This window comes from Diospyros lotus, chromosome 10, assembly GCF_014633365.1.
Source record: "Diospyros lotus cultivar Yz01 chromosome 10, ASM1463336v1, whole genome shotgun sequence".
Lineage (NCBI taxonomy): Eukaryota > Viridiplantae > Streptophyta > Magnoliopsida > Ericales > Ebenaceae > Diospyros > Diospyros lotus.
In genome coordinates, this window is record NC_068347.1 from 31,639,352 (window position 1) to 31,653,951 (window position 14,600).

The following is a 14,600-nucleotide window of genomic DNA, read 5'->3' on the forward strand; positions in this document are numbered from 1 at the left end:
TATCTAAATTTATCAAAATTAAATTAAATTTAGATCGTCTTGAAATAGAACCGCCTCAATTATCAGATAGAATTAAATTTGAGCTGAATTGCTTTTTGATTCTTTAAAACTGTTTGGACGCCGTTAGTTTGCATTTACGGATCACTCTGTCTTCTCCTTGTCCACTGACTGAATCATTTTTCAAGTAATTGTTGCCCTTTCTGGATCAATTCTCTGCTTTGTGTTCCCAGGTAAGTTCTCTCTATCTCTCTCGCTTGCTTGGTTTCTCTTTTTTGGGATTCTGTTTAATTTCTACGTTCTTGATGAATTGCTGGTCCATAAATCCGTGTATATGGGTCGCATTGGCGTCGAACCCCTAATTTTGTGCGTTAAGAGACTGATTAGGGTTTTAGCGATCACAAAAACAAGAGGAAGAAGACCGATTAGGGCTTGTCCTGTCCAATTTCTTGTTACCTAGGGACTTGCATCCTGTTTTGTGTTTGGGAGAGGGCGACGCAGCGGCGGCCATTTTTAAGATTAATGTTTTTTTTTTTTTTTTATCCTTGTTGTTTGTTTGGTTCCATCCTCAATTCTTTCTTTCTGTTTATGTTCCGTCGTGCAATGTTACTTCTTCCTAATTCTGTCACCGATTATGTTTTGAATAATTTTTTTTGTATGATTGGTGGTGGTGTTGTGTTCTACTTTCATTGTGCTTAGGAGCAACCATGGCATTAAGAATGCTTACTAGGAGTTTGAGGAGCAAGCCATCGTGTACATATGCTGCTGCTTCTATGCTACATTCTCATGCAACAAGCTTTGGTATCTCCCTTTCTCTAGTTTTTTTTTTCCTCATCATATGCCATATTTGCCTGGATAGACATTTTCTCATTATAATTTGTTTGTGATTATGTTGCTGATACCTAATGCTTCGTGTTTATGTTGTGCTTTTTAAGTTTCTCCTGCTAGTTCTTAGACCAGGTAACCTATCTTTGTTTCTGTCCTTCCTCCACAAAAAAGTCCCAGGCTTTTCCTTGCATATGTATTATTTGTTTGCATAGAAAATCCTTTGCAAAGTAAACAGTTAGAACTCTGAAACAGACAAGATTTCACAAGCTTGGTTTGGCTGATATATATGTGAATGTAAATACGTCAAAAGTAATATGACTAATAAACTGTTATTATTGTAGTAGAAGTAAGAAAATAAATGGAGACCTGTGAATGGACTTAACATGTTGCCAGGAGTTGTGCCTCTTCTATGAGATTGAATGGGTTATAGTTTATTAGTTTCTCAACGTGCATTACAACAAAAAGGACTAGGCAGTTTTTATTCTGTCATATATAGATTAGGGAACAGATCTGAAACATTTAATTGAATGGGTCATAGGCAGTTGTTCTTTTCTTTTTAGCTTGATATGCAAATTTTAATGGAGTGAACATATATATCATGGTCATAGCTATATATCTCCTAAATGTTTTCAGAGTATGTCCAGTTTAAGATACTAAAAAGATAGTAAAATATGTCAGGACATCTGTCCAAGACATATCTTGGCCTGTGTGCTGGTACTTTGTGTATAACATGGTTCCAACACAGAAATGACACCCCAGTTGGTAGGTTTGATGCACATTGATTGCCTATGCACAGAAGTTATCGACTTTTTTTTTTTTAATGTAACTCGTTACAGAACTCCAAATTCTATGGCTTTAGTTCATTATATTTGATTTTTTTTCAGAAAACCTTTAAGAAAGTAATTACAAAAGAAACTAAAGAATGGTTATGTATAATTAAATTCACAGTTGTGGATTGTGTGTCACACTGATCTGAAGTCACATTTCAGGGTTTAAGGAAGTACGGGAAGAAGAAAAAAGCCAAATGGTTGGCAATGTCTTCAATAGCGTTGCTTCAAACTATGACATCATGAATGATTTGATGAGTGCTGGATTACATAGATTATGGAAGGATAGGTCAGAACTTTTGGTGGTGCAAATTAACAATTTTAAATTATTGTAGCATATTTTTTCTGCTTCTCACATTGAATATCTTTTACTCATTTTTTTTTTTTCCAGACTGGTGTCAAAATTGAATCCATTTCCTGGAATGAGGCATCTTGATGTGGCTGGTGGGACAGGTAAATCTATGCAGTTCAGTAATGTCTTTCTATGGTCATTAGGATGAAAAGACCAGAAAAACAGAGGGGCCTTAATGAGATATAGTTGTTTAATTGCATGGAGGATGAAGGAAAAAGTTATATGAATTTCAGCCTTTCATTTTTGAACACCAAAACCCAGGTCAAGTTTGCTTCATACTGCCTTTCTAATAGTCATATGCCTTTGATACTTCAGAAAATAGAAGAATGAATTATACAAGAAGAAGAGGACATGAAATGTCATTTTTTCCCTTTCTCAACTAATAGAGGTAAAGAGGAAAGATGTTTAGCAGGTAACTTTCAGTAATGGAACAAGATACCTTCTATGCTGAGCTGCAGGAAATGAAAAAGCTCACAAGCTACTCTATTTGGAGGCTTGTGGTCTCATTTTGTTTTTATAGATCATAACCAAAAATATTAAGGAGGATTCAACATTTGAGGTTTCTTCTTTTTTGAAGAGAGAGAATGCTCTAGAAAAATGCGGATATATTGACCAGGGACACTCATATAATATGACACTGACACTTTGACACTTTCAGAAAAAGTTAGAATGTATAATTCTATATGTATGCAAGTAATAACTATTATTTTTTTTCTTTTCATTACGAATAATTTTAAAAGACTATCCATAAATTGACATTATTTTATAATTGGTTTTCACTTATTCACTTAAAATGTTATTATGCGCATAGTGTATTGAAATGATGCACACACATCTTATTACTTCCACATGATTCTGCCTGTGTCCAAGTTAGAAAGAAAAAAAAAATGGCACATTTGGACAAATGTTCATCCTAGAAGTGTCCACCACGAAATGTTGCTATCTGACATGGTATTTCACACAATAATAAATACCACATTATAAGAAATGTTGCTGTTTATTGGAAGAATAATTTCCTATTCACAAGGTTTTTACGATTTATAACTAAGCTTATGCAGTGAGCACGTTGTATGTTGTCTCTAGTTAATTTGAACTTAAATTATTTGGTACTTTTTTCTTTAATGATCTATCCATATTTACACCTATTCAGTTAAAAATAATCTAAATTTACAGGGGATGTTGCTTTCAGGATCCTAGAAACTATAAACAGGGTTAATCATACAGCATTGCAAGATGTTCCACAGGAAGAAACTCAAATATATGTCTGTGACATCAACTCAAATATGTTACACGTTGGTAAAAAAAGGGCCCAAGAGAGAGGTAAAGTATGTTATTTAAACCTGAGATAAATGAATTGTGTATTACTATCTAGTGCACAACTGAAATTTTTGGCAGAGAATTTCTCCTGGATTTACATGCCTCGTTTGTCTTCAGGACTGAGATTGTCTTTTTGACATGTTTTAGGTCTTGGAGGTCAACAATCCCTCATATGGGTGGAAGGAGATGCAGAAGCTCTAAGTTTTGAAAATGATTCTATGGATGGTTATACTATCGCCTTCGGGATTAGGAATGTTACACACATAGAAAAAGTTCTTGCTGAAGCTTATAGGTAATAATGACCTGGTTGTTGTATGTAATGGCACCTTATAAATTTTTCTGTTAATATGGAGGTATAAGACAAGACCCCATTGAGATATGTAAATTAGATTACTATAATGGTTTTCTTTAGTCCTGTTACATTGTTCTCTTTTTAATTGCCAAAGTAAGATTTGAAGCATGTTGTCCATTGGGGGTCAGAGCAACATAAGCTGCATTTCTCTGTGAAAAGAGTTGAGTTTGACTTTTGAAATTAGTAATATTTAAATTTGAAAGTTGTCAAATCTTTTGCTTTCTGGCAAAATGATTGAAGCTCTGATTCATAATTATTGATATGTTGCTTTATTAAATTTGAAGGAGTATTTTTAGTCCTGCCACTGAGTAAAAAAGTGGCTGAACAGCAAAAGCAAAAGTTAGATATAATATGTAACAATCTCTTACATTTTGCCTATTTGTGACTGGACCCTTGTGAAAAGTAACTTATTTTGAATCAGTGGAAGAGGCATTTATGTCATTCATTATTCTTCATTTTTACCTGTCTAAACTCCAAATTCAGGAAGTGTTACTTCGTCAACTACATCAACTACCCCTCCCCCTCCAGAAAACAATACATTTGCTGCTCTCTTTCTTTATCTGCAGAAGATGATAAATTTTAAGTAACCTAATAGCTCATAAGGCAATGAATCAATGAACAATCAATGTCTAGACAATTGTTCTTGAATGTCAAAACCGGTACTACTACCAACTATAATGGTCAAATTGGTTCAGCGTCCATATCAACTGTTCTAATTTCTGTAAGGGGGTCCCAAGAGGAGACTTAATTTAGGAACTGATATGAAGACCCACTTGTTTTAGCACCCTTTACTATTTTCTTTGCAAAGCAGTTTGACCGATAACTGAATTTGGGAAAAGGCTAATACATATGCATTACCATGGCATTCTTCTTTATCAAATGTTATGTGCATATGTAAGGTTAATTTTCTTTTTGCATTATTTATTTCCTTTTCTTCTGCAAATTTTTGTTCCAAAATTTACACTAAACTTCTGCATCAACTGCTTTTGACCCATCTTAGGGTACTCAAACATGGAGGAAGATTCCTTTGCCTTGAACTGAGCCATGTAGAAGTTCCAGGTTTCAAGCAGTTGTGAGTATCTTGAGCTTTGAAATCAGGACTGGTAGATGAGAGGTCATATGCTTTGTGAAATTTAGGCAATTGGGCATGTTTTTGACTGGTATCGTTGCTATTCTATGATAAATATACTATTGTTTCCGGGGTATGTTGCAAGATCTTTAGGACATCTATGTACTCAGGACCTGATTACCAGGAATTGATCTGATCAGTTCCACATTTGAGCCTTAGTTTAGTGGTCTGCAAGAAATTTAAGTAAAGGGCTCATGGTTTGTCATTGCGATAGAGCTTTCTGTTCACTTATTTTTGGGTTTATCCAGTTTCTTTGACTTTGTTAGAAGTGATTGTGGGTTGGTATATTATTGCTGCAGGTATGATTACTACTCATTCTCCGTCATTCCAGTACTTGGAGAGCTGGTTGCAGGTGACCGGGATTCTTATCAGTACTTAGTTGAGAGCATTCGTCGCTTTCCTTCTCAGGTCATTGTTCTTGGATTTGCTTACCACTATAGTACTTTTTTTTTTTTGATAAATACCCTTAACAATATTGTTGAGCATTGAGTGGGTTGGGATAAGAATATCTTTAGCATTGGAAATCCTGGGGGCTGTGGATGTCACTTTAGTTTCAAAACTAAGACAGGCCTGACAAAGCTTGTTCTTAATTTGAAGCAATTTAGTTAAAGCAGTGGAAATTTTAATTTTCTGAGAACTTTTTCTTGTCTTTTGGTGTTTTGGGGGGTGGGGTTACTTTCGCAAAATAGTTTCATCCACATATATTTCTCTCATGTATTATCTAGGTCCTAGTCCTTTCTCTTCATGGTGTCAGCTGAGTTTCCTGCCTTGCTTCCGTTTTGGAAATCCCTGGTATAAAATTAGAAGGAACAAAAGGAGAAAATAAGGTTTGTGACTTACAAATGAAATTTTCAGCTTAGTTTTATTAGCAAGTCCAATCCATAAACCCGAACCTGATAATGTGGGCAGGTTATTAGCAACTAGTAAGATATGGAACCTTTCCTGCTGTTGTAGCGAGTGGAAGACTCAAACACAGTAACACAAGTATTCACAGAATCCAATCACTTCGGCAAAAGGTAATCACACAAACACTTATGCAGAAAATAAAAATGCAAGCAAACAAAAGAAAACAAACCGAGAAAGGAGACACAGTAGTTTTTATCGTGGTTCACCCCAGAATAGGGCTACATTCACGTTGAGCTCAAGAAGAAGAGCTCACTGCACTATTTTGAAAAAGGTTACACCCTCAATACATACTGTACCTCAATGGTTCTCTAACAAAATAGCCTCTCAATCATCAAATACAGATTAGAAGCAAACCCTAAGAACCAAAGATTACATGAAAAACAGAAAACAAAGAGAATGAAAACCCTTGCTCACTAAACGAACCTTTCTGCCAATCGCTCTTCCCTCCCTTCTCTTCTTTTTGTGATTTTTCTTCTTCTTCACTAGCCCGAGGTTTTTTATTAGAATTTATATATAATCTGAGTGGCTGAGATTGGATCCAAATAAAGGCAGAATGCAGAATTATAAAAATCTTTAGTACAAAATGGGAAGCAAAAAACAAGAGGAAGGAATAATCGTTGTTGTCAAGTAGGGAGTCTAGCATCCGGTGCCTCCCATATGAATGCATTACATTATGCGAATTCATGTTCCTGAGGACTACTAACTGATATATGCACCTTTATAGATGCACATTAAATTTAGGATGGGATGACGCCTTTACAGGGATTTTCATTTAAGGGTCATAATGAAGTATTGCTTCATTAATCTCTTCGTTTATCATGGGGAAGATGGTGTCACTGCCTGACATAGTAGCCCAACACCCATGGGGTCAGATGTGGATATATGACATCAACTATTGATCATTACAGAAACTGCGGATTGCATCGGCATTTTGAGTTCTAGTTTGCCTTGTTTAAACGTTACCCATTTGTAATATTTGTAGTTGGTGATTGCAGGAGATGTTTGCTTCAATGATTGCTGATGCTGGATTTCAGAATGTTGAATATGAAAATCTTGTTGGGGGAGTGGTGGCCATCCATTCTGGGTTGAAATTTTAGAGAATCTAAAATGCTTTTTAGGTAAGTGGAAAATTTTTCGAGATTATTATTATTTTGTTTCAAAGAAGGAAGAGGTTATTTTGTAGTTTGTAGTAGGATCCGGTTGTTCTTGATTCATTTTCTTTTATTTTTCTTTTCTTGCTCTACATCTATCTTTTAAGAAATAATAGGAAGTTGATATTAGTTGAGCTTGCTTTGTTTATGTTTTGGTTCGGAAGCAAGAAATTGGGTGAATCGGTTTAACTCAAAACGGTATTTCTTATTTTATTTTTAAATTTCTTAACTGTTAAGTCTTTAAATTATTCAAAATTCAAATCTACTTCAATAGAAATAACTTCACAAAATTGGGCAGTTCGAAGACGATTCCCATTTCATGGCTACGAAATTTACAAAATTGGGGCGGGTTGCTGGTGGCGGGTGGTCAGGTCAAACCAAAAAGCCCCCCTTAAGGCACAAATGTGGGTGAATATGCCTAAATTAGTGTCAAGGGTACACTATTTACAGCATCAAAAAGAGAATGGAACAAACAAACAATTATCTAAAAAGCATTTTGAGCTCTTCAATCCTCGCTGACCGGACTTCCTCGTCGGTCAGGGCTCCGGCTATCATCCGCTGCTTCCTTGTTTGAACTTGTTGCATTCTTTCCTCCACCGTGTCCTGGCCGCAAAATTTTGGTGTTAGTTCCATAGGCATTGATTAAAATGCTTCATAAGGATTAAAAAAAAAAAAAGAAAGAGAGAATGAAAGAACGTCCTAGTACTAACAACTTAACAAGTCTGAAGGTTTAAGAAGAGCTCAATCTAATAAGATTGGTGCATATTGGTACGAATGTTGGGCACAATGCAATGCTCAGCCCAAAAAAGGGCCAAGCGTGGTCCAACTTGAGCAAAGCCCAATGACAGAAGCTTGAAGAATCTTCTTTCAGGCAGATCAGATCAGAAGGGAAGGGAAGTTAGCTCACCTTGACAATGAATCTTTTCACACGAACAGTTCGTTTTTGACCTATCCGATGAATTCGCATTATTGCTTGTTCTTCTACCGCTGGATTCCACCAAGGATCCTACATATTTGGGTAGAAGAATTTGAGCATTAACAAGGCCAAAAAAAGAAAAAGAAAAACAGGCGAGGAGAAAGACAGGGAAGTGGTAGACTGGAATATACCATAAGAAACACATTCGAAGCTGCAGTCAGATTTAAGCCCACACCTCCTGCTTTCAGTGACATTAGTAGCACCTGAAATGCGTACGAGTTTGGATCAGAATACTGTTAATTGCGTATCAACTGATAGTGAGAATTGTTGGAATAAACAGAGAAGACTTTGGAGTTTGGAATACTCAAACCATTTTCTCACTGGTCTCATTGAACTCCTTCAGAACCCTCTCCCTATGTTTCTGTACCAATTTTCCATCAAACCTCAAGAACCCAATTCTCCTCCTCCTCAGTGGTATCTCTAGCAAATCCAAGAATGAAGTCCACTGGCTAAAAACGATGCTCTTCTCTCCTGAACCAGACCTACGGATCTTTTCCAGGAACTCTAAGAGCTTGGAGACTTTAGAGGACTCGTTCCAATTCTTCTCAACATCAACACGGAACTTGCTCTCAGACGGGCAGGTAATGAGATCACTATGCTTCAGCAGTTGCCTGCATATTGGGCAGAGCCCTGCTGATGGGGTTCGCCAGCTCGAAAGAAGGCATTCCCTGCACATCCTATGTGCACAAGGGGTGAACACAGGATCATCTGCAGACTCCAGACATATTGGGCATTCTGTGTTGTCACCCTTCCGGATACCCTCCACTACTTCTTCAACGTATGCTCGACTTGGGACTCTATCGTTTAGAGTGGCAGAATCAATATTGGATTCAAGAAACCTTCTTGCAAGCTTGTTCAAGTCTGCATACTCTTGTGTATTTCGGCTGCAGAATTTATAATCCAAACAAATAGAGAAGTCACAGTATAGCAACTCATTATCCTAAGTTCATATAAAATCTGCAACTTTATACTCACCTCATAACAAGAAATGGGTGGTTGCAGCATTGCCTTAGTCTAAGTAGTAACTCAAGAATATTTGCATAGTTATGAAGCACTTTGCCTTGGGCAACGAACTGATCAAACTGGACCTGTTTATATTGCAGAAAAGATTGAAATTTCCATTATTTTACAAATAAGAGCAATAAGACATGAACTACTAGTTCATTTCAACTCAAAATAGTCACAATCGTATACAGAACATTTCTCTGGCATAACCAGAACTTGAATAAACAGAAAGCATGTTAGAATAGAACTTACTTTAGATCTCTTGAAGAGGGCATTATAAAAATCATGTTCAGCTTCTGATTGTTCACATTCAATGACTTGAACGTCGGTTGGTGGAAGAAGCAGTATAGGCCTAATTTCACATGCGTTAACATCAAATTGCCTACTGTGAAGGGATTTTGCTCACAGGAAGGCAGTAGAAAAATATAACATGACGAGGATAATCACTCACCTTCCCTCTTTGTCCTTTGTTTCCTTTGTTCTCCTCAGCATTAATGGCCTCAGAATAGCTTTAATCAATTTTAGCCCTCTCTGATCACCATTCTCATAGGGTCTCTGGATCAACTTTGACCACCTGTACGAGGAAAAAATCATATTCAAGGATAAAATTGGAGTTTTGCTGAGCCAGCTCATCCTTCAACATTAGTATAGTTATCAAGAGATAAAACAATTGCCCAATTATTTTAACTTTTGTCCAAAATGCTGTAGAATCATACACATGGAAATTGATTTGTGATTCAAAATAACATTTGCACATGGGTGTTCATTCAAAATAACTTTTATTCAATTTATTGTGAATCATATACACATGGAAATTTATTTTGCCCAATTTATTCAATTATTTATCAATTTATTTTTTCAAGATTAGTATAGTTCTTTCGATTCCTGTTCTGCCGTGGGTGTGTTTTATTTCACAGATATTAACACATTCTACATGGAAATTGGATGGCAACGTATGTTGTATTTTAAATTTTTAGTGTACATACCATGCCCAGTTGCACCATGGCTCAACATGCAAGAAACATAAGAGGCTGTAAAGGTCTTCCAAGTTATTCTGCAATTCACAGTGGCTTTGGTGAGTAAATAGAAGACGAAATTCCCGTTAAAATCTAGTCTCAAATTTTACAACCACAAAACCAACACTTAAACCACAAAAGAATGGATTTCTTAGTTATTTCAGGACCGCACTTCACAAATAACTTGTATGGATGCATATTAACTGTTCACAAAAACAATATTAATTCAGATAGGCGCGCACACAGAATTTACTAAATGAAACTTGCAACCCCCAAATCTATGATGCAAGAACACACTATACGCATTGAGAAATAAGAAGGCATACCTGAATAGGTGTACCGCTAAGACACCAACGGCAGTGAGAGGACAACGTAAAGGCAGCCTGAGCACCTAGGGTCCTTGAGGATTTGATAATATGCGCTTCGTCTAGAACCACCCTGTACCACTCAACTTTGTGGAAAATGCTATTTTCTCCATCCTGTATCAGAATTCACAAAAGTATTGCAACACCAGCAACAATAATGATAACTATTGTTGAACTAAATAGATTCGATTACAACCTTGCAGGACTATAGGAAATAAGGGCAACTTACAGTCTTATAGGCTGCAGTTAGTACACCATAAGTTGTCAACACGACATCGTGTTGTGCCATCACCTTGGGATCATTGGCTCTGTCCCCACCATAATGAACAAAAATTGAGATAGTTCCTGGCTTTGAATGAGTTTCATGCTCGTCCTGCAGTTCAATTGAATATGATAATGTCTCTACCAAACAGGCAAAATGACAGTAGTGTTTAAAGACTAAAATCTACATCATCAAGCCATCTGCAAGCATCTAGAACGGATTGAATATGTCAAATTAGCAAACGAGAAACACAAGTCTCTGGAATTTAAGATACTCACCCTCCACTGACTTAGCAGGGCCATGGGACAAATAATGAGGGTGTTGCCTTTTACTTTTGGTTGAACGTTATCAGAATCTTCTTTCTCTTTTGATTCCTTATTGTCTGTGGCTCCCAAGACAAGTTTTTGATTATCAAGGCTCCCTCGGCCTGGTCTTGCAAGTATCAACGCAATAGTCATGACAGTTTTCCCAAGCCCCATTGCATCCGCCAAAATCTAGATAAATAACTGTGATGTTAGAGAGAAAAAGAATGCCTTGACACCAGAAAAGGCAAAATACAAGGGTGAAAGCAACAAAATTGCGAAAATTGTAAGCTTGTCCTAATATATTATGAAACAGGAATATGAGAGTAGAAAGGGAAAAAACGAAGAAACTCACCCCTCCTCTTGCCATCATCATTGCAGTCGGAAATTGTGTAGTTGCTTCGCCAGAAAAAATGTTCACATAAATTGCAGAACACCTCCTGTTAACAGGCATGTTCAATCAGCATATTCAAACGCCATGAAATTCTTCCAAAAATAAGCTTAGTGTCTTTCGTCTTTTTTTAGGTTCTTCATAATTTCTATTTATGAGAGAACTGCATACTCATCACATATTCGATATGCTGCCCAGCACGGATGAAGAGTCTTTGCTGCTTCCTCAACATCAACTCCCTTCTCTGATTCTGACATCCAGTAGAGAGCCTGTTTCTGGTACGGCCTTAAGTCACACATGAGTGTCTCTGGGGCCTCTATCTCCTATACAATATAACAAGAAAAAGGCAGTTTACTTGCTAGAGCAAGTTTTACTTTTATATCTGAAACTGTAAGATTAACATTGATGAGACCTACCTGTAAGTTATAAACATCTGCAGCACCAACAATCTTGTTCAAAGATGATTCTGAGATGGCTTGCTCATCTTTGTTCTGTTCCACACACTGCTGGGAGCCCTTTCTTCGTTTCACTATAGGCAACATGGCTTCAGCATCATCTGAGTCAGCCTGTTTCAATCAAACAGATAGAAGGATAATGTAACAATCTTCCTCTCACATATGGGTTTTGCTATAAAAGCCTTCTCTATGACCCATGATATATTAGAATTGGGGCACACAAAATGCCGTGTAAACGAAATCAACTTGGTAGCAAGCAAAAAATAAATAAATAAATATATCAACTTGGCATGAGACCTTTGAAAATCCTCAAAAGCTATCTCAATGAAATGAAAAGTTCTACCAAAACTGATTAAATTAAACAGATTTTGTATCACCGTGAACTTTTAACTATAAAATTGTACAACTTGAACTTTAAATAATAACAACAATGATAAGATGGAATGGTCAAGGAAGTAAAAACATACTTCCAGATTCAATGACCGTTTCCGAGAATCAAGTTCCTCTGGGGTGAACTCAGCCTGGTTGAAGCAGCAATAGAAGCAATATAAATGTTAGAACCAAACATGATCATAGATTTGAATTGCACGTTCAAAATCTATTTTCCAGTGGCGTTGACATGATAGATAAGGCACCTTCTGAAACGGTTTAATTTTTAATAATTTGAACAGAGTAAGGAGAGGATGAATTGTGGAGTCTATGTTTGACGGAGAATCCAGCTTCCACGATGACTTGACACCCTCTGTTAAAACTGAACGATGTATGTAAAAGCTGCAAGTTTGAGAGATAATATCATTTAACAAATGGAGAAATAAATAAAAGCAGACTGACAAATATAATAAGCAAAACAATGATCCAAATGAATCCACCCAACCATCATAAAAAACAACCATATTTAGATCAAAATAATGTTGGCATTTTACCTGACATATAACATTATATCTTGCATCAAATGAAGATTTAATGGTGCAGCAATGCATCGACCAAGAACTTTCACCTTTGAAGAATTCACAAGAGGAATAAGGCATTTTGCCCACTCCATTGGAAGCCGCCCAATCTGAAAATGAGGGGAAAAGCAAGGATTTAAGAAAGAAAATTTTGAACTATAATTAAGACCATTTTTTTAGTAGTTTTTCAGTTTGGCCCAACCAAAAATGTATATCCATATCAAACTATCTAAGAAATGGAGGAAACCACTAAGACATTCTTTAGTATAATTATCAAGAAAATAATAATGCTTATCAGAATAAATTTACAGAATACCTCTCCATATCGTTTGGTAGAAAAGCGAACAATCTCAGCTACTGCTGCGGCTGCCTTTGCACTCATCCAATGTGAACTGCGCCTTCTTGATTCTGCACTAGGAAAAGTGAAATGAACTATCTCATTGTTCTCCAATTTCCTTCCCCTTGTAGTAGAAATCCCAGTAATCACCGTCCTTTCCACCAACAACCAATCCAATTCCTTTGGAAAGTCCCCATCTTCAATCACAAGTGCACTTAGCTCCCTTCCTCCAACTCTTCCTTTCTTCAAATTCAAATATGAGGGTCTCGTCGGACTCTCGTAATTAGCCCCAGTTCCCTCTTCCAGAGAGGGCTCATTCTGAAAAACCACAATAGACTTATCCTCAATTCTGATCTCAGCCTTAGTCCCAGGACTTGATTTTGCTTCTGAGTCATCAGGCTTCCCTGAATCCTCTACTTCCATTTGTAGAGGCAGTTTTTCCTCAATATCCACATCAATTTCCTGCTTCCCCTTCAAATCCCCTTTCAACCCAGAAACTGATATGGTTTCTCCTGATTTTGCTTCTGAGCCATCAGGCTTCCATGTCAAGCGAGGACGGTCATTAAAGGTCATGCTCCGCCTAAACAGAGGTTCAGAGGATTCCAAATCCCCTGATTCCTCGACTCTTTTTACAGACACTGCTTCCTCAATATCCACATCAATTTCCTCCTTCCCCTTCAAATCCCCTTTCAACGCAGAAACTGATATGGTTTCTCCTGATTTTGCTTCTGAGCCATCAGGCTTCCATGTCAAGCGAGGACGGTCATTAAAGGTCATGCCCCGCCTAATCAGAGGTTCAGAGGATTCCAAATCCCCTGAATCCTTGACTCTTTTTACAGACACTGCTTCCTCAATATCCACATCAATTTCTTCCTTCCCCTTCAAATCCCCTTTCAACCCAGAAACTGGCGTAGCTTGTCCTCGTCGGTCTATCATCTGGGCCCTGAGATATTCGCCATCAGCCATGACTACATTATTCGTAGCCCGAAGAAACTCATCATACGACATTCTAACTCGTCCTGGGATAATCGATTTTTGGACACAATCTGAGCCCTTAACCCCCAAATCAGGCTCTTCCTTCACGCTGACGATATTTTTTGGCTTCACCTCATCATCCTTGTCAACTGTTAGGAGAAACACAGGACTCAAGAAAAATAAATATCACATTGCCTTGAATAAATTCTACAGTCATCAAATAGAGCTATTTGTAAAATGACATGCATGTGATAAAAGATAAACCTACCATCTTCCAACCCTCCGTCGTCCTTGTCTTGCTTGATCGGCGCCGAAACCCTAGCTCCGGTGCTGGTAACCGTCCGCTTAACCGTCGCTGGAGGGGAAGAAAGGCCAGGGCTGTCGAGGAGGAACTTGACGGCCGCCAATGCATCGTTGCCGCACCGAGTAAGGGCTCCAAGAACGTCCGATTCCGATAGTTGGGGACCGAGTTGGGCGCCAAGCATTGATCGTATCGTCTTCACGGCTTCATGTTCTCCACCTACAGTGTCGTTTTCCATATCTAATCTGAAGAAGAAGGGATTGAAGAAATGATTTCCAGAGAGAAGAACCAGAAGATGGAAATTTGCAGTGAGTCGGGATTTGGGAGAGATTTTGTAGGGCTTTGGAACTTAATTTGGCGCGAAACAAAGGGTAAAAGCGGTAGGATATGGTTTTTTTCCCTCCAAGTT

The 14,600-nt window shown here is 37.5% G+C and overlaps 2 protein-coding genes across 3 annotated transcripts; one reads left to right on the forward strand and one right to left on the reverse strand.

Moving 5' to 3' along the window:
• The first annotated feature begins 62 nt into the window (after nucleotides 1-62).
• LOC127811934 (2-methoxy-6-polyprenyl-1,4-benzoquinol methylase, mitochondrial) lies at nucleotides 63-6,988 on the forward strand. Of its 2 annotated transcripts, XM_052352144.1 has the most exons (9): nucleotides 63-230; nucleotides 697-798; nucleotides 1,815-1,941; nucleotides 2,044-2,105; nucleotides 3,178-3,324; nucleotides 3,469-3,613; nucleotides 4,674-4,745; nucleotides 5,102-5,210; nucleotides 6,704-6,988. In XM_052352144.1, exons 2-9 carry the CDS (start codon nucleotides 705-707, stop codon nucleotides 6,803-6,805), a joined length of 858 nt encoding a protein of 285 aa, XP_052208104.1. In that variant the 5' UTR covers nucleotides 63-230; nucleotides 697-704; the 3' UTR covers nucleotides 6,806-6,988. The 2 variants fall into 2 exon arrangements, with proteins under 2 accessions (XP_052208104.1, XP_052208105.1); XM_052352145.1 differs by lacking the exon at nucleotides 4,674-4,745.
• A 142-nt stretch (nucleotides 6,989-7,130) lies between these two features.
• On the reverse strand, nucleotides 7,131-14,505 carry LOC127811933 (DNA repair protein RAD5B). Its single transcript, XM_052352143.1, has 19 exons — nucleotides 14,159-14,505; nucleotides 12,895-14,039; nucleotides 12,555-12,688; nucleotides 12,267-12,402; nucleotides 12,099-12,152; nucleotides 11,593-11,742; nucleotides 11,348-11,499; nucleotides 11,141-11,225; nucleotides 10,762-10,977; nucleotides 10,451-10,594; nucleotides 10,183-10,335; nucleotides 9,827-9,894; nucleotides 9,292-9,414; nucleotides 9,093-9,192; nucleotides 8,811-8,923; nucleotides 8,146-8,719; nucleotides 7,967-8,038; nucleotides 7,767-7,865; nucleotides 7,131-7,462 (listed from the first exon to the last, which is right to left on the reverse strand). The coding sequence occupies exons 1-19, from the start codon at nucleotides 14,427-14,429 to the stop codon at nucleotides 7,340-7,342; spliced, it is 3,912 nt and encodes a 1,303-aa protein (XP_052208103.1). The 5' UTR covers nucleotides 14,430-14,505; the 3' UTR covers nucleotides 7,131-7,339.
• Between the last annotated feature and the right edge of the window lie 95 nt (nucleotides 14,506-14,600).

Bases quoted from the DNA above. Each gene is read 5' to 3' on its own strand.
- LOC127811934 (XM_052352144.1), top strand. From the start codon at position 705: ATGGCATTAAGAATGCTTACTAGGAGTTTGAGGAGCAAGCCATCGTGT. The intron at 2,106-3,177 runs GTAAATCTATGC...CTAAATTTACAG, and splicing joins TGATGTGGCTGGTGGGACAG to GGGATGTTGCTTTCAGGATC. The intron at 3,325-3,468 runs GTAAAGTATGTT...GACATGTTTTAG, and splicing joins AAAAAGGGCCCAAGAGAGAG to GTCTTGGAGGTCAACAATCC.
- LOC127811933 (XM_052352143.1), bottom strand. From the start codon at position 14,429: ATGGAAAACGACACTGTAGGTGGAGAACATGAAGCCGTGAAGACGATA. The intron at 14,040-14,158 runs GTAGGTTTATCT...TTCTCCTAACAG, and splicing joins CGACGGAGGGTTGGAAGATG to TTGACAAGGATGATGAGGTG. The intron at 10,978-11,140 runs GTGAGTTTCTTC...TTATTTATCTAG, and splicing joins TGATGATGGCAAGAGGAGGG to ATTTTGGCGGATGCAATGGG.